General features: G+C 41.9%; 1 protein-coding gene across 1 annotated transcript in view; it reads right to left on the bottom strand.

Annotated features, from left to right (window-relative positions):
* VPS39 (VPS39 subunit of HOPS complex) overlaps nucleotides 1-26081 on the bottom strand; it is a 48747-nt gene that overhangs the window by 10313 nt on the left and 12353 nt on the right. Inside the window, exons 3-12 of the mRNA XM_081229253.1 lie at nucleotides 22025-22089; nucleotides 21674-21716; nucleotides 20361-20455; nucleotides 19349-19447; nucleotides 18804-18896; nucleotides 16469-16652; nucleotides 9795-9915; nucleotides 9562-9682; nucleotides 6400-6529; nucleotides 1589-1731 (exon numbers count right to left, since the gene is read on the bottom strand). Coding sequence (XP_081085379.1) covers nucleotides 1589-1731; nucleotides 6400-6529; nucleotides 9562-9682; nucleotides 9795-9915; nucleotides 16469-16652; nucleotides 18804-18896; nucleotides 19349-19447; nucleotides 20361-20455; nucleotides 21674-21716; nucleotides 22025-22089 — 1094 coding nt within the window. The remainder of the gene's footprint in view (nucleotides 1-1588; nucleotides 1732-6399; nucleotides 6530-9561; nucleotides 9683-9794; nucleotides 9916-16468; nucleotides 16653-18803; nucleotides 18897-19348; nucleotides 19448-20360; nucleotides 20456-21673; nucleotides 21717-22024; nucleotides 22090-26081) is intronic.

Below are 26081 nucleotides of genomic sequence, written 5' to 3'. Positions count from 1 at the left end.
ACTTTATTGAGGTATGTTATATATAATAAAATGTATCCCTCAAAAGTATACTATCAGATGCGTTTTGACAGATATATACATGCATGTAACCACCATCCCAATCAAAAAATGAAACATTTCTTTTACCCCTGAAAGTTCCCTTGTGCTCTTCCCAAAGAATCTCACCCACCCTCTACCCCCACTGATCTGATTTCTATCACTAGAGATTACTTTTCCCCTGTTCTCGAACTTTATATAAACGGAATCATCCAGTTTGTACCATTTTATGTCTGACACGCCCATGGTCTAATTTGTTCTACCAACTCTCTGGCACAATGCTCATGTCAGTTATCTCCACATATTCCAAGCTCAGTGGAGAAGGCCAGGGAAAAATGTATGCTTGGAGTCCCCTAAAGCTAAGATGTTGAAAATAGAGGGTTTTCTGTAATGCCACATGCTTGGGAGACTTTCAGCCCCGGGAACCATTTTTCACGTGGCTCATGGGGTGTGCAGTATGCAGACAGAGGCAAGTTTCTGTGCTCCTTGTGGGCTGCCAGCCACCCCTGGAGTCCAATGTCAAGGAAATGCCAAGGCAATGGATGCCTGACTGGACCTGTGGGACACCCACTGACCCAGAAGCGGGTGATGGGAAGCTGGCTTACAATTTTTCTAGCAATACTTTTCATGCCCATCCAGAGGACCCCTTACAAAGGTCAGCAGAACACTTTTGGGAAAAAATTTAGTAAGTTCTCTGACTCTGAGTGGGTGCACAGGAAATAAATAAATAAATAATTTAAACAAATATTTAAATAAATTTAAATAAATAAATAAATTTAGGGAGTTCTCTGACTCTGAGTGGGTGCACAGAAATGTAGGGTTCAGAGGCTTCAATGGAGACATTAGTTTTAGTGCTGACATGAAAATTTCACTTATCTGCCCATAACATTAAATTGAAAATAATTTAAATCTAAATACTCCCCCTAAAATAAAACATGTTATAGAAGAATATTTAATGACAGGGAAGGACTTTCCTAATATGTGCCTAAATGTTTTAAAAGTAAGCTATAAAATAATATATAGCTTGATATCCATTTGTAATAAGTAAACTAATATATAAATAAACAAAAATTATTCACAGGTACAAATAAAAGTCTGGAAGGACAACACTAAAATGTTAGTTAATTTTCTCTGGGTGGTAGAGCTATAGGTGATTTTTATTTTTGTTTTATACTTTTCTGTGTTTTCCAAGTTTGCTGCATAGAACATATATTTTTTTCCGAAAGTATATATGTTCCCAAAAAGTTTGTTTTAAAAAAATGTATTCTTTTCTATCAACTAAACTTTTCTCTTTTTAGTTCCTATAATAGCTTAGTGTGAATTTACCATGAACTGAATGTGTTTCCTGGTATCAGGATTTGGCAAAAAAGAGCTCAATACTATTGTTAAGCAGGGAGATGAAGCAGAAAAAAATGTGCCCCCCCACACACTTCAATAGTGTTCATTTATGGAATACCTGTGGCATTACAGAAGGCCCCCAGTTCCCCGCCATAGAGAAGCAGGTACTGGAACTTCCAGGTAAACTCTTCCATATACTTCTGTATATACCTACCTGTGTCAGGTAGTCAATCAGAGCTAAGTGAGCCTTCTCCAACTCAGCCCCAGAGAGCACAGGCAGCGGGTTAGGATACTGTAGCTGCTTCCTGTAGTCTGTGGGTAGCAGGTCTGGGTACAGGCCCATCACATGTGTAGGATCTACATGGAAGGTGAACATGATTCCCCAGAAAGGAACACAGCAATTTATGGACAAACTAAAACAAGACTAGTTCTACAGCAATATAAGTTCCAGATTGACTTTTTAAAAGGAATGACTCTTGGGGCTTCCCTGGTGGTGCAGTGGTTAAGAATCCACCTGCCAATGCAGGGGACATCGGTTCGAGCCCTGGTCCGGGAAGATCCCACATGCCGAGGAGCAACTAAGCCCGTGCACCACAACTACTGAGCCTGCACTCTACAGCCCGCGAGCCATAACTACTGAAGCCTGCGTGCCACAACTACTGAAGCCCGCGTGCCTAGAGCCTGTGCTCCACAACAAGAGAAGTCACCGCAATGAGAAGCCCGCGCACTGCAACGAAGAGTAGCCCCTGCTCACCGCAACTACAGAAAGCCAGCGCACAGCAACGAAGACCCAACGCATCCAAAAAAAAAAAAAAAAAAAAATGGCTATTACCAAAAAGACAAGAAATAACAAGTGTTGGTAAGAACGTGGAGAAAAGGGAACCCTTATGCACTGTTGGTGGGAATGTAAATTGGTGCAGCTACTAGGGAAAACAGTATGGAGGTTCTTCAAAAAATTAAAAATAGAACTACCATACAATCTAACAATTCCACTTCTGGGTATTTATCCAAAGAAAATAAAAACACTAATTCAAAAAAATATATGCACGCTAATGTTTACTGCAGCATTATTTTTGCCAAGACATGGAAGCAACCTAAGTGCCCATCGATACATGAATGGGTAAAGAAGATGTGGCATATATATATATGCACACAACGGAATGTTAGTCATAAAAAGGAATGAAATTTGCCATTGGCAACAACATGGATGGACCTAGAGGGTATTATACTATGTGTGATAGATTTTTAAATCTGAATTGGCTCATGTGCAGCTGACAAGTGGGAGAATGGTGTAGGTACGAGGCAAAAGTTGTTTTGGTTGGTATGCAATTTTCCCCAGCTTGTTAATGTTTTGAAGTGACCAGGGGCAAGCTTTCTTACAATTAATGAGAAACCTTAACTTATACAGGAAGATCTAAAGAAAAGAGCTGAAAATCCTATAAAAGTACCCTCTTTTAATGCAAGTAATGGCTGATTAGTAGCTTCAAAAACCACTATATTTTCTACTAAGTTAAGCCATCTGGGGAAGATGAGAGTAAAAATGAAGCAAAGGTGTTTCCTCCCCATTAATTGTTTTGGAGGTCTCATAAAGAAGTCTGCACCCAGGATCAGATTTTTTACTTTGATGAAACTATTAGAAGGAAATGTTCTCAAAGATCTTATCTCAAAAGAGAAAGCACAGCCCCAGAGTTTAAGATAGCAAAGGACTCTCATGATGGGTACCAAAAACAGTGGGAATTTCATTTTAGTAGGACAGTTATTTTTATTAGTGTTCTAGTTACACAGCTGCCTAGGATTTGAGAGGTCTGCTCCAATCTTATTTGCCCCTTAAGTCCTGTTATTTTTCATATTTGTTATAGAACATAAGGTTCTGCAGGACCACATTCAAGGAATTATAGCAAAAATGCCTGTACCTCGATACATATAAAAAAGGGCACCCTGGGTGCCACACGAATATTCTGGCCATTGTAAGGGATCTAGCCTCCCTACTGTAAGCAAATAAAGGGACATTCTATTAATATATCAGTCTCATGTGTCAGGGTCAATCTGTCACTAGTGGTCTGATGATCTCTGAATATACTAAGAATATCCACTATAGGACCTAAGGACCAGTCCTTAGATTGAAGTCAGTCAATGGAGATGCTGCCCAAAAGGCCCCAAAGGCCCAGTCAATAGCCAGCCGCCCCCAGACCACATCACCACCAGCACATACCTCCTGCTGCTGGTAAGGGTCCACTCGTGCCTTATCTTCCCTACTAGACTGCTCTTTGAAAGCAGAATTCCTGTCTGATTACTGTTGTTTGGGGCCCAGCAGAATGCACTGCACTCTCTTAAGAGCTCAGTATATATTTGTGGAGTGAACAAGTTAAAAAGTAGTAGCTTCGGGCTTCCCTGGTGGCGCAGTGGTTGAGAGTCCGCCTGCTGATGCAGGAGACGCGGGTTCGTGCCCCGTACCAGGAAGATCCCACATACCGCGGAGCGGCTAGGCCCGTGAGCCATGGCCGCTGGGCCTGCGCGTCCGGAGCCCGTGCTCTGCGACAGGAGAGGCCTCTGCAGTGAGAGGCCCGCATACCACAAAAAAAAAAAAAAAAAAAAAAAGTAGTAGCTTCATTAGGATTGATTTTAAAGTTCAAGTATTGTTGGTACATGGAAGAAGGGTCAAGTTGTTACAGCAGTTTTATCTTATTATTCCAGTGTCTTCCCAAAGAGCTGGTGGCATACTGAAAACAAATGCCCCAACTGAGTTCATTCAAAGGAAGGATGGTAAATATTTATCAATTTCAGGGTACCCAGCTTCCATCCTCCTTCTTAAGAGCAAACTATTTCATTTTGGTGAGCTCCTTCTTCCAGACCATGTGTAGTCTTGGTGGGAGAATAGTTCAGGCAACTATCTTTGCCTTTAGAAGCAGAGTATAGCCACAACCTCCTTTCCCACCCCTAGGACAGTCAGAAGGAGGGAGACCATGACTAATCCTGGCCAATCAGATCCCTTTGATCTTGAGAAAGTGATTCAAGGATGACAAGCAGTATGGCACACATCAACATATATCCAGTCCTACATGCTTCTTTTATGTAATGCTGATACTCCTCCATCATGAGGTGGGGTCTGTGTTCCCTTGCCTTGAACTTGGAAAGCCCTTGTATATCAATAGAATACAGGAGAAGTGACCATCATAAAAGGCACTGAGGCTTTCACCTAGGCCTCCTGGATCACTCACTCCAGGAAAAGCCAGTCTCTCTGCATGAGGACACTCAAGCAACCCTATGGAGATACCCACCTGGACAAGAACTGAGGCCTGCAGCCCATAAGCAGCACCAACATGTGAACTATGAGAGTGAGCCACCTTGGAAGTAGATCCTCTAGCCCTGTCAAGACTTCAGATAAAGGTAGCCCATCCAGTACACAACTGCAACCACATGAGAGACCCCAAGCAAGAACTGCCCAGCTGAGCACTTCCCAAATTCCTAACCAACAGATACCAAGAGAGATAACAGATGAGTTGGTATTTTAAGTCACTAACTTTTGGGATAATTTGCTACATGGCATTAGACAGCTAATACAAGCGGATGGGGGCACCGTTTATTGAGGATGCAACAACAGGGGAGGCGGTGGTAGTAACAACTGAGGAAGTGGCCGTGCCAGTGGAGGGCTGCCTCGGCTGACCTGGCTACAAAGGGATTACTGTCCAGCTTCCTATTTCCTGCTGGGAGGCCCTCCAGAGCAACCTTGGTTCCTACTATTCCCAAGCCTGGTTCCCCATTCATTTGGTAGGCTCCTCCACCTGCCATTCCCTTAATATTCCAATAAGCCATGCTTAATTTAACCAGATACTGTTTGAATTCTCCAGAACTGGTCTTTACTGCTCACAACCAAGAACCTTAACTGATACAGGGAGTTACCACAGTTTATTGCTGGCCAAGGTCAAGGGAAGATGGAAAAAAGGTAAACAAAGAGGAGGAAAAAAGAGGAGATAGAGAGTCAAGCCAAGTATATATAGATTGATCTAAATTAAGCAAAAAATGGACTATACCCAAATGAAAAATTTAATAATAATAACAGCAAACACTTACCTGGCATTTATTAAGTACCACACACTGTTCTAAGCACTTTCCTGTTCTAAGCACTTGATAAAATCTTCACTGCCACACTGTGAGGTGAGTAGTATTATTCTCCCTGTTTTGCAGAGGAGAAAACTGAAGCAGAGAGAGTCCAGTCTGCCTGAGGTCAGGCAGTCTGACTCCAAAGTACCTGCTCCTCATCACAATGCTCTAGTGTCTAGAGAGCTTTTAGGACACTGAGAAAAGAAAGGGATTTGCAGCACTGCCCTACGTGGCTCTTAAAAATGACCTACAGGTGGGACTTCCCTGGTGGTGCAGTGGTTAAGAATCTGGCTGCCAATGCAGGGGACACGGACTCGATCCCTGGTCTGGGAAGATCCCACAAACTGCAGAGCAACTAAGCCTGTGTGCCACAACTACTGAGCCCACGTGCCTAGAGCCCGAGCTCTGAACAAGAGAAGTCACTGCAGTGAGAAGCCCATGCACCGCAACGAAGAGTAGCCCCCGCTCACCACAGCTAGAGAAAAGCCCGCGTGCATCAACGAAGACACAACACAGCCAAAAATAAATTAATTAAATTAATAAATTTTTAAAAAATGACCTACTGTTGAATCCTACTAAGTTCAGGCCAGTGACTTTTGTCTAGAACAGCAGTCAATAACCACTAGATGATCAAACACACATGTGTTGACTTGAATGACTTTCTGCTACCTTCCTCTAATGGCAAGGGCAAAGCATCCCAGAAAACTGGAAGTCTGTATATGTAGGTGAGACCAGAGTCATAAGATCAGGACTGTAAATATGTAGCCACGTGGCTACCCACAGGATCCTGTTAGGTACGAGGATCAATTTAGATGAGCGTAAACTTTCCCCATTCTCAGAAGTCTGGTGTCATTTCTCCCCATCCTTTCCAGTTCCCCCTCCCTTGATTTAGTTCCTTATCCCTAGGCCATACCCACTTGTTACCTGTGCCAAGTTTAGCAAAGACCTGCATGGACTCATCAAAACGCTTCTGGCAGAAGAGGTTGAAGGCATACAAGTTCTTGATGTGATGGATCTGTTGCTGTTTTTCACTGTCGGAATCATCTTTCATTTCCTGATAAGAGAATATAATAGGTAGGAGCTCACTCACTCAACAAATATTTATTCAGCATACACCAGGTAACAGACAATACCCTGAAACATGCTATGCCCTCACAGACTGCCCTTACATTCTAATCATAAGTCACTATGCAATTAAAATACAATAGGGTTTCTACAAAATACCTGACCAGTACTCCTGAAAACTGTCAGGGTCATGAAAAACAAGGAAAGATTAAGAAACTGCCACAGATCAGAGGACACTAAGAATGCATGACAGCTAAATACAATGTGATTTCTGGATTTGAACCTGGAACAGAAAAAGGGACATTACTGGAAAAACTTGGTGAAATCTGAATAAAGTCTAGAGTTTCATTTAAAAACAAAAAATCAAAACAAAACATGGTGAGTGATGATAGAAGCATGTGGGTAGGGTATTCAGTCTAGTGTGAGCAGTGGGTCCAGGAAGGATCCCAGGAGGAATGTAAACTGAGACACAAAGGGTGAACTGAAGTTGGCCAGGCGAGGCTGGCAGGTGACAGACGGGAGGGGATTCCAGGCCAAGAGGACAGCACGTGTGTGCAGGGCCCTAAAATGACAGAGAGAACATGGCCTGCTCAAGGAATGAAAGACGCTTAACACAGCTGACACAGTTGGGAAAGGTCTGTTCACAGTAAAAGCCAAATAAATAGAACTACTTATTATCTCTGCTTCTTCCTTTAACCTTTTCCCCCCTTATATCCTTTTTAACCAATCTTTGCCACATTTAACTTCTTCCTTCGAAATGTCTCTCCATGTCAACTATACCCCAATTAAAAAAAAAAAAAAGGTCTCTCCATGTTTTCCCTCTTTTCTTTTCCTCTTCTACTGCGTTCACCCTAGCCCAGGCCATCACCAGCATGTCGCCACGCTTGGGCTAAGCTCTCCTGCTTGGTGTTTTAAAGGCTCTCAAAGCCTGGCACAGCCTCCTTAGCTAGGTTATTCCCAGACATTCAAGCCACACCCTACATGCCAGTCAGGATGGGCTCCAAGCATCCTGGAAATACTTGTTTCCACACTTGTTTTTCCTTCTGTTTTTTTAGACGTTGGGGGTAGGAGTTTGTTTGTTTGTTTGTTTATGGCTGTGTTGGGTCTTCATTTCTGTGCGAGGGCTTTCTCTAGTTGTGGCAAGCAGGGGCCACTCTTCATCGCGGTGCGCGGGCCTCTCACTATCGCGGCCTCTCTTGTTGCGGAGCACAGGCTCCAGATGCGCAGGCTCAGTAGTTGTGGCTCACGGGCCTAGTTGCTCTGTGGCATGTGGGATCCTCCCGGACCGGGGCACGAACCCGTGTCCTCCACATTGGCAGGCGGATTCTCAACCATTGCGCCACCAGGGAAGCCCTGTTTTCACTTAACTTCCTCGGGCTCTGTAACTCTCCCTGTTTCCTGCTCCTGCTCCTACCTATCCTTAAAAGGTCCAACCTTAGGATGCCTTTTCCAGCCCAAAGCAAAGTTTAGTACATAACTGCCCTCTGAAAGTTTCATGTACGTTCTCTGATTAATTTAAATAAAAGATAGGTTCCTCAAGAGCTAAGATGATATCAAGCAACCTTCTTTTGTCATAGAGCAGAACACATAGTAAGTACAAGCCTAGAAAAGAGAAGGGAAAATGGAAACCCACTTCCATCTTCTCTACTGAAGATTAAACAGACAACCTGCAGCAGGAAGATCACTGGAAAGACCTGAGACCTTCCTTTTAAGAAAAATAGATATTAAAAAAAGCTATGTGCTACATAATACCCTTTTTATAAAGTTCAAAAACTAAATACATATTCAATCACACAAATATATGTGAAAGATTAAACAAAAAAATTTTTAAGGGCACGATAAACACAAAGTTAGGATAATGGCTGTGTCTGGAGGGTAGGCAGAGGGATGGGATGGGGAGGGACATATAGGTTATGTACGTTATTTTTTGGGGGTAGGATGGTGGGTTCATGGGTATCATTATTTTAAAAATGAAAATAAAATAATTTAGAGCAATAGATGAGTGGGGAAAAAAACAGTAAGATGCTAAAATTAAATGGCCCAAGACAGAAACAATCTATGGTATATTAAATGTGTCTAACTACTAAGACTGGATTTTTGTTTTATATCTAGAACTTATACACCCAAAATAAATGTTGCTCAAAAAGTATATACCATATAGAATTATAAACATATGTATTCCAAAATTTGTGCCCACTGTTTTCCTTTCAGAAGTAATTTATAAGATACGCTGAAAACTAAGTTTTCCTACTATTATCTTCAAAAAATCTCTCAAATTAGCATTGTCCAGTTTAATGACTAAGTGAGGCTTGGAATGACTTTTAGTTGTTTCATAAAATCAAATCCACCCCTTAGAGATGACAATAATCACCACTGGGGATGTTTAAAAGAATAAAACAAGACTTGAAAGTCAATCTCCAAGAAGTGTTTTGGCAATGAGAGCATCACTGAAAGAACAGTATGGTCAGTACTTTGCTGTGAGTAACATCCCACGAGTAACATCCCATCCATTCAAGGAGAGTGAGTCTTGTGACTGCAGCCCTGCTGAATGTAGCACCCTGAGGTGGGTTCAGAATACCTTAAAGAAGGTCTGCTTACCCAAGCCCAGGAGACTACTGGTGAAAGGGATTTTGAGAGGCCCTGTAGTTGCTGCATTCAACCACACTGTAATCTTGACAGTTATCACTGTTATTTTAATGTTAACATTGTCTTTAATTTTTCAAGGCCATACCATATCTATTAAATTATTTTACTGTCCTATTAATTCTATGAAATACTATTAGTATAATTTGCATTCATTCTACATTTGACAGATAAGCAAACTGAGATACTGAAATCATTTAGAGTCACATAGATATTTTATGGCAGGGTCAGATCCTGAATCCAAGCCCCCTGACTTTCAGCTCTGTGTTTATTCCTCCAGTCCAAACTAAATAAGAACATCTAAACTAAAATCCGCTACTCTGGAGAACAATGAGGAAGGCCCATTTCTCACACCCAAATCTCAGAAACAAGACTTACTGCAAGCTGCAGAGCCAATTCAAACTGCTTGTCCTGGAGAAGCTGTTGGATTTGGGTTGCCATGGGGACTGGAATGAGTCTCCAAACAAAATGGTTGCTGGCCACATAGATAATGTTTGATCTGGAGACAGGAGTAAGAGGATTAGCAAAAGAGCGCTGGCTTTATGATAACACAGATGACTTTAAAGCTTTGCAATAATATGGCAGATACAGTCAAGAAAGAAATTCCTTACCCTCCTGAGGTAATGAAACGGGGCCTTTGCAATTCAATGCTCTGGACCAGAAGCCTTGGCTCAAATGTCCGGATCTCCACATATCGAGGCAACACTGCAATGATGTAGGGAGGCTGGTGCTCTGCACAAGAGAGAACATCTTGAGTTGCGCTTCTGCTCTAAGCCTTTAGGGTTATGGACTGTTTCAGCTTCTCAGTTCTAAGCTGCACTTGGATCTCCAAATGGTCCACTAGTCAAATACCAAGCCAGGATCCTACACTGTGATACACAAAGAAAAAAAAATGTTTGTCTCAGTGATGCTAAATCTCCTGCACAAAAAGGATGCATCCAGCTTTGCTCAGAGGGACATGACTCCACTCCTACTGTTTCCCTGAGAGAGCTGGGTGAAAGCATCACTGGCTCCTGTCTCATCCGTCACAAAGCCAGGCCAGACCAAGGCCAGCTGCAGCTCCCCTAACGAGTCAGTGGGAGAACAAGGTTACATAACTTCTTTCATTCTCTTAGGAAAGGCAAGAGGAGGGCAAGTTCTTTTTTTTTTTTTTCCCTAGAATTATGTTAGAGAAAGAGATCCACATTTCTGGCCAATGTTATTTCTGCCTGAGATTTTCACAGCGAAAAGATGCAGAACTCCACCTAATGCTCAATGGTTCACAGAGAAGGCAGCTGGATGGCATTCTCGGTGTAGTCATTTTCTTACATGAGGTAACTAGTGTGTCAAATTCATAAAAATAGAAAGTAGAATGGTGCCAAGCGCTGAGGGAGGGGAAAATGGGTTCTTGTTTAATAAGTACAGAGTTTTAGTTTTACAAGATGAAAAAGTTCTGAAATGTGCTGCGCGACAATGTGAATATACATAACACTACTGAACTGTGCACTTAAAAATGGTTAAGGTCAAATTGAAGGATAAAAAATCATATGATAATCTCAACAGATGCAGAAAAAGCTTTCAATAAAATTCAACACCCATTTATAATAAAAACTCTCCAGAAAGGAGGTGTAGGGGGAACTTACCTCAACATAATAAAGGCCATAGATGACAAACCCACAGCCAACATCGTTCTCAATGGTGAAAAACTGAAAGCATTTCCTCTAAGATCAGGAATGAGACAAGGCTGCCCACTCTCACCACTATTATTCAACAGTTTTGGAAGTTTTAGCCACAGCAATCAGAGAAGAAAAAGAAATAAAAGGAATCCAAATTGGAAAAGAAGAAGTAAAGCTGTTACTGTTTGCAGATGACATGATACTATACATAGAGAATCCTAAAGATGCTACCAGAAAACTACTAGAGCTAATCAATGAATCTGGTAAAGTAGCAGGATATAAAATTAATGCACAGAAATCTCTTGCATTCCTATACACTAATGATGAAAAATCTGAAAGAGAAATTAAGGAAACACTCCCATTTACCACTGCAACAAAAAGAATAAAACACCTAGGAATAAACCTACCTAAGGAGATAAAAGACCTGTATGCAGAAAACTATATGACACTGATGAAAGAAATTAAAGATGATACCAACAGATGGAGAGATATACCATGTTCTTGGATTGGAAGAATCAACATTGCAAAAATGATTATACTACCCAAAGCAATATACAGATTCAATGCAATTCTTATCAAATTACCAATGGCATTTTTCACAGAACTAGAACAAAAAATTTCACAATTTCTATGGAAACACAAAAGACCCCAAATAGCCAAAGCAATCTTGAGAAAGAAAAATGGAGCTGGAGGAATCAGGCTCCCTGATTTCAGACTATACTACAAAGCTACAGTAATCAAGACAGTATGGTACTGGCACAAAAACAGAAATATAGATCAATGGAACAGGATAGAAAGCCCAGAGATAAACCCATGCATATATGGTCACCTTATCTTTGACAAAGGAGGCAAGAATATACAATGGAGAAAAGACAGCCTCTTCAATAAGTGGTGCTGGGAAAACTGGACAGCTACATGTAAAAGAATGAAATTAGAACACTCCATAACACCATACACAAAAATAAGCTCAAAATGGATTAAAGACATAAATGTAAGGCCAGACACTATAAAACTCTTAGAGGAAAACATAGGAAGAACAGTCTTTGACACAAATCACACCAAGATCCTTTTTGACCCACCTCCTAGAGAAATGGAAATAAAAACAAAAATAAACAAATGGGACCTAATGAAACTCAAAAGCTTCTGCACAGCAAAGGAAACCATAAGCAAGACAAAAAACAACCCTCAGAAAGTGAGAAAATATTTGCAAACGAAGCAACTGACAAAAGATTAATCTCCAAAATATACAAGCAGCTCATGTAGCTCAATATCAAAAAAACAAACAACCCAATCCAAAAATGGGCAGAAGACATAAATAGACATTTCTCCAAAGAAGATATACACATTGCCAACGAACACATGAAAGGATGCTCAACATCACTGATCATTAGAGAAACGCAAATCAAAACCACAAAGAGGTATCACCTCACACTGGTCAGAATGGCCATCATCAAAAAGTCTACAAACAATAAATGCTGGAGAGGGTGTGGAGAAAAGGGAACCCTCTTGCACTGTTGGTGGGAATGTAAATTAATACAGCCACTATGGAGAACAGTATGGAGGTTCCTTAAAAAACTAAAAATAGAATTACCATATCACCCAGCAATCCCAGTACTGGGCATATACCCTGAGAAAGCCATAATTCAAAAAGAGACATGTACTACAATGTTCACTGCAGCACTATTTACAATAGCCAGGATATGGAAGCAACGTAAGTGTCCATCGACAGATGAATGGATAAAGAAGATGTGGCACATATATACGATGGAATATTACTCAGACATGAAAGGAAATGAAATTGAGTTATTTGTAGTGAGGTGGATGGACCTAGAGTCTGTCATACAGAGTGAAGTCAGAAAGAGAAAAACAAATACCGTATGCTAACACATATATATGGGATCTTAAAAAAAAAATGGTTCTGAGGAACCTAGGGGAAGGACAGGAATAAAGACGCAGACATAGAGAATGGACTTGATGACATGGGGAGGGGGAAGGGTAAGACGGGACAAAGTGAGAGAGTTTCACTGACATATATACACTACCAAGTGTAAAATAGATAGCTAGTGGGAAGCAGCCGCATAGCACAGGGAGATCAGCTCTGTGCTTTATGACCACCTAGCGGTGTGGGATAGGGAGGGTGGGAGGGAGACACAAGAGGGAGGGGATATGGGGATATATGTATACATATAGCTGATTCACTTTGTTATACAGCAGAAACTAACACAACATTGTAAAGCAATTATACTCCAATAAAGATGTAAAAAAAAAAAGAAAAAATGATTAAGGTGATAGGTTTTATGTTATGTTTTTTTAACCACAATTAAAATAGAATTTTTTTAAAATTAGTAAAAAATGAACCACTAGATGGCACAATTATCATATAAAAATGTAACCTCAAAGAATATATTTAGGGCTTCCCTGGTGGCACAGTGGTTGAGAGTCTGCCTGCAGATGCAGGGGACACAGGTTCGTGCCCCGGTCTGGGAGGATCCCACATGCCGCGGAGCGGCTGGGCCCGTGGGCCATGGCTGCTGGGCCTGTGCGTCCGGAGCCTGTGCTCCGCAACGGGAGAGGCCACAACAGTGAGAGGCCCGCATACCGCAAAAAAAAAAAAAAAAAAAAAAAAAGAATATATTTATAAGAATAGTTTCTTAGTGTGACTAACTTGCTATAAATTTATTTTCCTCATTATTTATTTTCAGATAAAAATTTTTTCATATTTTATTCACAATTTATACTCTAAATGAATAGTACAATAAAATTTCAAAGCCAGAAGGGAACTCAGAAATGAGGAAAAACTAAGGACTTAGTAATACCTTCATCAGTTTGAATGCTATTGTTGTTATTATGTTGATATTTTTCATCTTACCAAAAAATAAAATGTAATAGCATGGGGCTTCCCTGGTGGCGCAGTGGTTGAGAGTCCACCTGCCGATGCAGGGGACACGGGTTCGTGCCCCGGTACGGGAGGATCCCACATGCCGCGGAGCGGCTGGGCCCATGAGCCATGGCCACTGGGCCTGCGCATCCGGAGCCTCTGCTCCGCAACGGGAGAGGCCACAACGGTGAGAGGCCCGCGTACCGCAAAAAAAAAAAAAAAAAAAAAAAAAAAAAAAAAAAAAAAAAAAAAAAAAATGTAATAGCATGTTTTTTTGTACTGGATTCTTTTTTTATGCTGACCTCATTTTAAAAAAGCGATTACGGGCTTCCCCGGTGGCGCAGTGGTTGAGAGTCCACCTGCCGATGCAGGGGACACAGGTTCGTGCCCCGGTCCAGGAAGATCCCACATGCCGCAGAGCGGCTGGGCCCGTGAGCCATGGCCGCTGAGCCTGCGCGTCCGGAGCCTGTGCTCCGCAGCGGGAGGGGCCACAACAGTGAGAGACCCGCGTACCGAAAAAAAAAAAAAAAAAAAGCGATTACAATTTTCTTTCATGTTAATATGTATAACTATGTAAAGTTTCTCTGTCCTTTTAAAATCTGGCCCACTTTAATAAGGTCTAATTCAATAAAAGAAGTAATCTATACTAGAAACCCTTTTGGTTGTCATGTCTTATCATTTATTCAGTCTCCCCAAGTCTTTGATGACAGAGATGGTCTGGATCTCTCTGTTTCTTCAAACTTGGCAGACTGGCTGGTGTCCAGCAGGCATGTAATGAATGGCGGACAATGACAGTAATTCATCAATCAGCAAGCGTTTACTAAGAGGCTGTGATGTTTCAGGCACTCTCAAAGTGGACCAAGACGTGAGCCCAGAGCCCACAGAGCTCCTGCACGAGCAGAGGAGACAGACAACTCACTGCCTCCAGTGGGACAGTGTGGCTAGCATGACGGAGAAACCTCAAAGGGCAGTGGGAGCACCAAGGGGGAAGTGACTAATTCTGCCTGTGCGTCAGAGAATACTTCTGAGAGGAAGTGCCACTGAATGGGGGCCTTGTCATATGAGCAGCACGCTGCTGGGCAGACAAAAAAGGAAGAGGCAACAGCACAGATGAAGGCACAGGGATGGGGAGTCCTTTCAAAATGACTGGAGCCTGGGTGCAGTAGTGAAGAGGAGAGCAGAAATATAATCGAAGTCTATAAGAAATTTAGTCTTCTTCCTGTCAGATGGTGTTCTTCCACCCTACCCAGGAAGAATGTTCCCTCCCTCCATGTGTTAAGGCACAAAAATGTTTTTGCGAAACACTGCCAAAGGGGCTGGGAACTAACAAAGGTCTTAAAACAGGGTACCCTGGTTCTGGGGAACCAGAAACCTACTTCCAGCACAGCTTCACCTAGTCTACCAAGCCTCTTCTTCTGAAGGAAAACAAGGGTCCCTAGAACATCACGAAGCTTCTTGTGAAGCTCTTAACCATCCCCACCCATGGCAAACTTGTGAATATACATAATCTTGAGCCCTATAAAATACTGTCCTTTTTATTTATCTTCCTTCTGGTCTATTCATCTCTAATCACCACCTGAATAACCACCCGAGAACATGATGCTTTTATCAATTCTACCATTTAGGAATCTAATGGCCTCTCAGACCTTCGAGTGGGCCTCTAACAACTGGCCCCATCCTCATTCCTCCATAATCCACACCACCTGTTTCAGTCAGGTTAGTCTCTGTAATGCCCTCTCACAAATCAGCATGTCTTCTGCATTTCTGCTCATTTTTCAAACTATTCTGCCTAAAATGAAAGAAATTTTTCTTTAAGCTAGATCCTGAACTCCTTGCCTGGTCTAGTGCAATCTTAATGGAACTTCTTACTGATTAATTGAACAATGAACTTCCCCTTTCTCAACTACCAAATCTCAACTCATCTGATTTAATGCCTTAAGCAGGGTTGTTTCATCTCTTTATGCAAGATGTAATCCTTGTTTCCCGAGCTAGAGCCCTTAAAGACAGCACGTCTGTATGCCTCTCCGCAGCAGTAACTAAAATTCTTACTCTTTGGACTAAAAATGAATTGCTGCCAGTGTGGTGATACGCTTCCAGGCAATACCATCGCAGAGAGCTGGAAGCCTGAGGCAGGTGTAGGAGCAGAAACACCTGATGTGTAGGACAGACACACCTGAACACACTCTGTGCCTCTAAGCTACAAAAACAAGAGCAGCAATAACTACCACATCAAAAACCTTTTGATGCTGAGTTATATGGATTATAGGACGAAGTAAAAAATTTCCACTAATTTCCAAATGCAGTCTTTTTGGCAGAGGACACAAACCATTAAAAAGAAGGTAAAAGAAAAGGAACTAAGAGGTAAAAATAGTAGTAGTAGACAATCACTTCCTAAAATGTACAATTCTGTTTACATTCTTCCCCCTCTGGGGCAAAACCCAACTTCCTACAAAAGCCAGAATATCCCCTTTTTTTTTTTTTGGCGGGGGGGCCACACCACGCAGCATGCAGGATTTTAGTTCCCTGACCAGGGATGTGCCCCCTGCAGTGGAAGTGCAGAGTCTTAACCACTGGACCGCCAGGGAAGTCCCCAGAATATCCCATTTTTAATAACCCTAAAACACTTTTCTACTTACAAGAAGGGGAACTGAGAGTGAATGACACTGGAAACCACTGTCTGCTAAAGCTATGAATGGGGCTCCATTCTTCGAGGGTGGCCCAAAGTGGGAAAGAGAAGCTATGGTGGTCTCACCCATGGCCACTGGGATGTCTGTCCAGTTCAGGGCACACTTCTGTGTGCAGATCCCCTCCTCATTGAGCACCACGGTGAGATCATCCTGACCCACAGCCACCTTTCCATCTGCCAGAGGTGCAACTAAGGGCTCCAGCTGTTTTCCTGTTGGAAATAGCTCTTTGTTGGACCCCTTTCCATCTACCTATAGGAAGACACAAAATGAGTCACCCATCATTCTCCAGCCAGAGGCATGAACACAGATGGCCCGGAAAAATCAAGTTAAAACCCCAAACCTACAGAAGCCAATAATATTCCTTATTTGGCATAAAGAAATATTATAGAGTCTGTTATGACAAATTTTGTCATCACAACGTCAAACCAGTTCTCTTTTTCTCTAACGTGGAGACAAGCATCTAGCCTGGCAACTAACAATGTCAATTGCTGGGGAGGATGCAAAGCAATTGGAACTCTCATATGATGCTGGTGAGAACACAAAATGGTACAGCCATTTTGTTTGTTGGCTTCTTATAAAGTTAACTATACACTTACCATGGGACCCAACAATCCCATTCCTAGGCATTTCCTCAGGAGAAATGAAAACCTGTGTTTACACAAAAATCTGTGTGCAAAAGTTTATAGTAGCTTTGTTTATAATGTATAAAAATTGTAAAAACTTTGTCCTTCAACTGATGAATGGATAAACAAACTGTAGTACATCCATACAATGGAATACTATTCAGCCACAAAAAGAATATATTGACACACACACAACACAGTTGGATGTCAAATGCATTTACGCTAAGTGAAAGAAGCCAGGCTCAAAAGGCTACATACTGTATGATCCCATTTATATGACATTCTGGAAAAGGCAAAACTATAAGAGATGAAGAACAGATCGGTGGTTACTAGAGGTTGGGGTGTGGAAGGAGGGCTGACTTCAAAGGGGCAGCATGAGGGAATTTCTTGGGATGATGGAACTGTTCTGAATCTTTTTTTTTTTTCTTTTTGGCCACACGGCATGCGGCATCTTAGTTCCCTGACCAGGGATCGAACCTGTGCCCGCTGCAGTGGAGGCATAGAATCCTAACCACTGGACTGCCAGGGAAGTCCCCTGTTCTGACTCTTGATTGTGGTGGTGGTTATACAACTCGAGGCATCTGTCAAAACTCAGAACTGCACATCCAAAAGAATAAATTTTACTGTCTGCAAATAAATGAATACGTTTTGAATAACCTGGTCCTAAAGCAAGATTCCTCACCCTCAGAACACTCCACCCTCAAGAAGCTGACGGCAACACCTAAGGTAGTCAGAGGAATCAGAGCCCTCTTCCAACTTTTGGCTCCGTCCCCCGCCCCTCACAGACTCCTCTCAGGTACCTGTCTGCCTAGTGGCTATGCAGTCAGTTACACAGCAGTAACTCGCCTAGGAGCTTGCAATTCTGATGCTGATAAAATTAGGCTAGTCCAAGGATATAAACAGGGAACAAATATATTAACTAGGTAAACAATGAAGAGCTAACACAGCAGGGAGTAGGGAAGTGGGAGGTGGGGAGAAAGACCTCCAGGATTGTCAAGTCTGGATTATGAGAGGGGTATGAAGCTAAGGAATTTCTGTTATTCTATAAAATGAATGGTAAACCAACCTTTTTTACATACAGTCTGCATACTGGAGGGGAAGAAAACCAATGTCGTGGATATTTACCACTTAAGAGAAAAAGCAGGTTATAAAACAATGTGTATAACATGAGATTTTTGTAAATAGGGCAGATGCCCATTACCAAAATGTTAACAGTGATTATTTCTGAGTGGGAGAACTACGGATGACTTGCACTTCTTTTCTTTTCCTTATCTATATTTTCTTATTTTCTATAATAAACACATATGGCTTCTGAAACTTAAAAAAAACAGTGAAAATAATTTTTACAACAAATATACTAAAAGATTTTGGGGGGCAGGAAACTCAAAGTCTTAAAAATAATTAATACTAAAATTAGTATATAATTCCTCAGCACTGAAGCCTCAAGATAGCAGTCCACGGTAATGCTACTGGACAGAGGCATGCAGCCCTAATTATCTAGCCCAATAACTAGATACAGGATATGGATAATTCATTATGTAGAGAACTGAGAGTTGACTCTGCCTGGCTTAAGATACACAGACATCTTATTTGTGAAAGATGTTTAGAGCATGAAAGGTAACCAAACATACAAACACAAACCCTGTTATGCCAAAAACTCTACTTAAGGAAGTCTCTTGACCTACAGTTCAGAAGCACATAATCATCTCTCCCAGGTAGACTCATAATCACCTTCCCCAAGGTAAACTGATGATACTTGCAAAATAGTAAATCTTACCCTTATTAGGTAGTAGTCTCTCTTGAAACCCACACAGATAGCATTTTCACACCATGCCATGGACTTGGGCACATCTGGTACACTGAAGTCCCCCTGGAGAAAGATAGCAAGAGTTCAGTTGGAAAGATGTTAAAGGAAAAAAACCATGACCTTCCTGTTATTCCACCCCCATTCTGCAAAATTACTCTCACCCTCATCTGAATACAATTCTCTTAGCACAAGGCCAGGAAACCACCCATAATAAAAATACAAGTCACCCATGAACTGGATCCACAAGGTTCATTCGGAAAAGATGAAAAGCCCCTTTGATATAAATGAATCTGTAGAGATGTAGAATTGTCCTACTCCTGCCTCTGAAGGCCAGGAGACTTTGACAAGTGGGCACAAGTAACTCATAGGTACTCCTAGCAGAGCATTCATCTGGGGAGAACATCAAGACTGGGCTCCTGAGCTTCACAGGAACTGAAAAGCAAGTCTTTCAAGCTGTGGGTCAACTTAGCAGCAGCTCTCACCCAACCCATGGACCAGGAAACAGTGGAATTTACCTGCAATTCATGAAATTCCCTGTCTTTCCAGAAATAGAGCTGCAGCTTCTTTTTCACAGCCACACACATCCGCAACACCTCCTCCCCAGTCTCTGTGTGCTGGGAAGAGACATCCAGAGCAAATGAGGATGTGCACACGATGACTCCAGAACTGACAACTAGATTAGAGATTTTTCTACCCTGAAAAGGCTACTAATCTGAACATCCCTTGTCATACAAAGTCATGCTGCCAGATAAGCTGAACCAAAGCACACCATTCTCTCTAAGATGCGCTCAGAAACAACAGGCTGAGAAGCGCTTCCTCCCCAAGGGCTGTCAGTCAGAGACCCTGGTCCCAGCAAATGTCATGGGCCTTTATATTCAGAGAGGAAAACCTATATGACTGCTTCCTCCTTTTTTTCTTAAATGCTTCTCGCTCATGGCTGTCAATACCTGCAGGGGCAGGGATCAGCCTGTGTCAGTGACAGCAGGCCCACTGTCAATCCTTTAAAGGAGTGGGGTCGGAAATGCCTAAGCATACGACAGACGGTGCAGCGTCAATATAGACCGCAAGTGCTAAAAAGTGATCAAAGCTGAGTAGAGGGGTGACGCAGAGTTTGAAGAAGGATGACAAATTGGCCAAAATCAGGAGAAATGTCTTTTCCAAATAATGAAAACTCCCTAAAGACAAAGACCACAATGATACGTTCAGAACAAGAGTCACTTTAATGCCCTAGAGCTATGTTCATGTACTGTTACAGTCTTGATTTCCCACTAATGGTTTGTCCATGGCAAGCATTGGTTAGCTGCCTCCTGAAATACAGCAGTCCGGTAGCGCACACACAGAGAATGCAACTGTTTCAACATTTTAAGGGGGAAATTTCTCTAATACAATCCAAAATCAAATATTCTCTTTGGAGTCTCTGCTGAGTTTGGATATCAATGTTATTCTTCCCATCTAATGGTAGGAATGATGTAGGAAAGGCTGCATTTATTAAAGCACAAGGTCAAAATTCATCTCGCCCACACTTACCTGGAGGTCACATGTGAACAGTGATGCTCCCTTTGCCTTGGAAACTGTAGTGATTTGTTGAAATGTCAGTAGGTCATGGACATAAATATTATTTTCTGTTTGGAAGGAGGTAAAACACCTGTATAAATGATCACAATTCTCTAGTATAGCCACCTTCAAGACACACACACACACACACACACAAAATAACTGTGTAACAACAAGAAGAACCAAATGGCAAATACTGGTCGAAGATGTACCTTCAGCTTCACTAACAATGACTTATTCTGGTCCATGACCAGTACGAAAACATTTAGGAAGTCACTTAGTCTTCTAAACTTGTATATTTTGTTCCTTTAAATTTGGGCTGGCTTGAATTAAAGAGCTCTTTCACTTCCAAAGAACACTCTTACACTCTGTCTTTGTCAAGTCTGGAAACTTGTGATGCAATATTTGTACAAGAAATTCCTTTCAAAGCTACTCACATTAGGAGGCTCCAGCAAGAGAAAGGAAACCCCCTGTGGATTTTGTACAAACCCATGGCAAGGATTTCTTTTCTAGCAAAGCCAGCGCAATAATTTCACTTGGGCCTCTTAGGTAGTTTTAGTTAATTTAAATGTTTTTCTCTCGACTAGAAACTAAGTTTAAAATGATTCTACCATTTGGGCCCTGGGCTGAACAGTACAGAGCATGAGGCAAGTTTCTAGTTCAGCTTGTCATGAAAAGACCTCACTGGCCGCCTTCCATGAAACTATGGCTTTTCAAACAAGGCCTGGAATAGTCTGGCCCTGATCTCTCACCTGTCTCTTACCAGTCTCCACCATATACCCTAAGTCTGGCCAGATTTCAGGGCCTTTGCTTAAGCTGTTCCCTCTGCCTATAACACTCTGCCTACCCCTCTCTTCCTGTTGAAACCCTAGTCATCCACTAGACAATGCTGTCCCTCCTATTACTAAGGTCCCATGACACTTTTTATAAATTTTCATTGTAACTTATCACGCTGTAACATGAGTACTTTCTGTCATTTTGGTCTTCAAAACCAGAACCTAAGTTTCAAAGATAGAAACCATGTCTCATTCAACTTGGTATCCCCAATGCCTAGAGTAGGACTCAATAAATATTGAATGAATGAATGAAGTGATACTTCTTGGAGAACAGAGCTCAAGATATGGGGGATGCTGGTGCCTTTATTACCTGTGTACCCTGCTGCATCTGGTTAGGAATGTGTCCGTTTCATTGTTAAGTAACAACTATCAAATTAACCATGAAAGGGTTATCAGGTCATAGCTTTTGTTTCTTGACACATGAAATACAAATGCAACCACTTTTCTTACCTAACAAGCTGACCAGAATCTTAAACTGGGAAACCACATGGATCTGGAAAATAGTAAATCATTAGACTCAAACACTTCTGACAAGGTTTAACAAATGTTCATTTTAACTGCAATACTAAAAAGGGACTAAAAAGCCCATATCAATGACAAGGATCTGGCTTATGTGCAATCACAATTTCTGCTCATGAAAGAAGATCTCAGGTACTTGATGGATGGACAGAGATCCCTGCATAAATGGGAGGACAAAGAGCAGAGGATTCAAAGATGAATAAATAATTTTACCAAAGTCCTAGCTTTGACAGGGTCTCATAGAAGTCAAATATTCTTGTAGTGACCACCATCATGGCCTACCTGCTGAATCTTTTTGGAGAAGTTCTTATTGGATTTCTCTAATGTCACTTCAAACCTGTTGCAACCTATGGGAAAGAAACAAACATTCACGTTTCCAAACACAGGGATACATATAAAAAGAACTATGACAAAAAATGCTGCTCCATACTGCTCTCCTACATGAATTATAAAAAATTCCTTAAAGACTAGAAGTTGGAGATCTAAAAGAGCCAGTTGTGTTTATTGAGTACAGTAAGTTGCTTTCAACTCCAATTTTAGAACAGAGGGTTTCATGCACCTTCACTTGGCATTAGCAGAAAGGATCACACCACAGTTTACTGAAGCGGCAAGGTACTTATGAGGATTTTATCCTACATAATAGTACCTTGGCAAAGTATGTTACCAAAAGAGTGTAAAAAGTAACAGTCAAATATAGGAGCCCCAGCAATGAATCCCAGCCCAAAGCATCCTTAGACTGAGACAGACTAAATCCCAGCGGTTACCCTGTGCCCCGTATGACAGAACAGAGCGAACAACACCATCCCCAGAGCTAAAGCAATTTAATGCATCTACACTTACTGCCACTCTCAGGTGATGTTACCTCTGCTGACACTTGCTAAAAAGGGGAAGAAAGTTATAGATCATAAAAAACACATGAGGGCTTCCCTGGTGGCGCAGTGGTTGAGAGTCCGCCTGCCAATGCAGGGGACACGGGTTCGTGCCCCGGTCTGGGAAGATCCCACATGCTGCGGAGCGGCTGGGCCCATGAGCCGTGGCTGCTGAGCCTGCGTGTCCGGAGCCTGTGCTCCGCAACGGGAGAGGCCACAACAGTGAGAGGCCCGCGTACCGCAAAAAAAACACAAAAAAACACATGAAGCCAGCCTTGCTGGGATGACCAAAACATTTAGGATCAAAAGTCACCAGAGTCAAAAAGAGAATAATTATCACAATAATAACAGCCGCTATCATTAACTAAGCGATAACTAAGTGCCAGGCTCTGGATTTTAAAATTTCTATGTATTCTCTGTAACTTCACAACCACCTCAAGAAGTAGGTATTATTATTCCAATTTCATATCTGAGGAACCTGACAGGTCAAGCAGTTAGGTAGTAGCCAGTGAGAGAAAGCCCAGAGGCAAACTCAGGGCTGACTTTACGTAAAGCCTGTGTGCTGAGCCCGCACTCTGCCACCTGCCTCCCGGCTTGGGGAGAGACTATGTACACGGCCGACCGCTCAAATCGATGGAGATTCTTTGAGGCAGCCACCAGGGCCCACACCACCAAAGCTGGTCTTACTTCCTCCACATGTCCCACAGAAGAGGAGATGAAGACAGGGCCCTGAAGTTCTGGGAGATTCAGAAACCTGCCCTGTATTATGCCATTACATTGCCCAAGAAAAAAAAAAAATCAGCCGTTACTGCTTGATAAAGAGTTCTGTATTTGTAAAGGACTTTATTACCTCTAACAATTCTCTTTATGAGCAGAATTATCTAGGGCAGAGATTCTCACACCTTTTGGCCTCAGGACCCCTTCATCTTAAAACTTACTGAGGACCAGAACTTTTACATGGATTATAGCTATCAATGCTTACCATTACAAATTAAAACTGAGGAATTTAAAAAATGTGTATTTAAAAAATTTTTTTAAAATAAATTTATTATTTATTTATTTTTGGCTGCTATGGGTCTTCTTTGCTGTTTGAGGGCTTTTCTCTAGTTGCGGCAAGCGGGGGCTACTCTTCGTTGAGGTGAGCAGGCTTCTCATTGCGGTGACTTCTCTTGTTGTGGAGCATGGGCTCTAGGCTCTCAGGCTTCAGTAGTTGTGGCACTCAGGCTCAGTAGTTGTGGCTCGCGGGCTGTAGAGCACAGGCTCAGTAGTTGTGGTGCACGGGCTTAGTTGCTCCGCGGCATGTGAGATCTTCCCAGACTAGGGCTTGAACCCGTGTCCCCTGCATTGGCAGGCGGATTCTTAACCACTGCACCATCAGGGAAGTTCCAAAACATGTATTAACCGACTTAAACATAACAGTAATAAGCTCATTACATATCAGTGTAAATAACATATTTTTATGAATAATAACTATTTTTCCAAATTTAAAAGAAAAGCATTGTTTTACACTTTTGTAAATCTCTTTAACGTCTGGCTTAATAGAAGACAGCTGACTCTCACATCTGCTTCTGCATTTAATCTGTTTTGATACGTTGTTTGGTTGCAGTGTATGACAAACATCTGTCCTCGTGTGGACATTTAGTTGGAAAAGAGAGATATATTTTAACAGCTTTTTCAGATAATTGTGGATCTTCTTTGATGCTATACAAAAATTTGACAAATGGAGTTTCTTGCAATCTGGAATCTGAAACCTATTAATGAACTTTTCTGTAAAAGTCCATTGGTCTATCTTACACTTCGAATGGCTCTTTTATTCATGCTTGGTTTAGAAATTTCATGCACTGGAAAATACTGGTTCACATAGTTACGCAGATTTTCCAAATGTTGACACATTTTGTTATAGGGCTGAAAAAAAATCATGCTCATTATCACCCCTCATCTCATCAGGAAAACCGTAAGTATGGAGAAGCTGTCAAGCTCATGGGGATGGATACAATTTTTCCACAATTCTAATTTTCTCTTGAAAGCTCTATCTTTATCATTAGTAACAAATACTGCCAGTTGTTTTCTTTGAAGTGAGACTCTCTTTTTCCTTTGTGAGAAAACATCTACCAAACACCCAAATGGTCTGAAAAACCGCAGTCTATCTGTTAGTCATTCTCTCAAGCAAAAATGATGCTCCATGAAATAAGTGGTCAGTTCAGCTCGTTACTCCAACCATCACATAAGTACTTTTCCCCTGAGACAGCCACTGGGCTTTGTACCTTGCATACAACCGAAGTGCTTCATGTGTACTTCCCATTATATTACAGATTATTGAAAAGAGGTGTTCTCAAAGGTCAAGATAGAATAAAATTAATACTTTTTACTGCCCCACAAAGAACATTATTAAGTGAAACTGGCTTAAAGAAAAAAAAAAAGCACTGTGAGCACACGCTGGGCAAAAATACAACTGCTTGGACAGTGTGGTGCCAACAAGACTGCCGACCACTGTCTTGAACTTGTTATGAGGGGCAGCAGTCTTAGCTGCCTTACTTGTGTACCGTCAGTGCAAAGGTCAGTGAGAAAACAATAATGTTTTACTCTTACTGTGAACTCAAGTTTTGACATTGTGGCTCCTCTGAAAGGATTTTGGGGAACCTCCTGGGGTCTAGAAACTGTCAACTGGAAAAAAATGCACAACCTTAAAGTTGAGAATTATGTTTTATTCTGTAGACTTGCTAAGGACTTAAGCCAGGGAGGAGCCAGGATATGTAGGAGTTCAGACAAAAAAAAAACAGGTAGTCAGACGTTAAAAGATTACTGCTATGTAAGAAAATCAGACTTCTCAAGTTTCTATGTATGAGAGGATGCAAGAGTCTGGGCTCATTGAAATTATTCCTTTGATATGCACCTTAACTATCTAGGGCCAGCATCCTGTTTTTCTCCCTCCTGAATCCCCTCAGGGCGCACAGTTGGAGGCTGCAGTGGCTGGCTGATGGCTTGAGGGCCACATCCTTTGTTTACTGATATGGCAGGTGACATTTTTCCTCCATAAGACCAAACTTTGAGAACCACTGCTCTAGGGTGAGGCATTACTGAAGTAAACACAAAGTTGTTAAGACCTTAGATAAGAAGTAAGAAGTAATCTAATTCCTCTGTTTAAGAGTAGACTGAAGGGGGCTTCCCTGGTGGCGCAGTGGTTGAGAGTCCGCCTGCCGATGCAGGGGACACGGGTTCGTGCCCCGGTCTGGGAAGATCCCACATGCCGCAGAGCGGTTAGGCCCGTGAGCCATGGCTGCTGAGCCTGCGCGTCCGGAGCCTGTGCTCTGCAAGGGGAGAGGCCACAACAGTGAGAGGCCCGCCTACCGCAAAAAAAAAAAAAAAAAAAAAAAAAAAAAAAAAAAAAAAAGAGTAGACTGAGGGGGGCTTCCCTGGTGACTGCAGTGGTTGAAAGTCCTCCTGCCGATGCAGGGGACATGGGTTCGTGC

Source organism: Mesoplodon bidens (genome assembly GCF_964165515.1).
Source record: "Mesoplodon bidens genome assembly, chromosome: 3".
Lineage (NCBI taxonomy): Eukaryota > Metazoa > Chordata > Mammalia > Artiodactyla > Ziphiidae > Mesoplodon > Mesoplodon bidens.
This window is presented reverse-complemented; position numbering and strand designations above follow the sequence as displayed.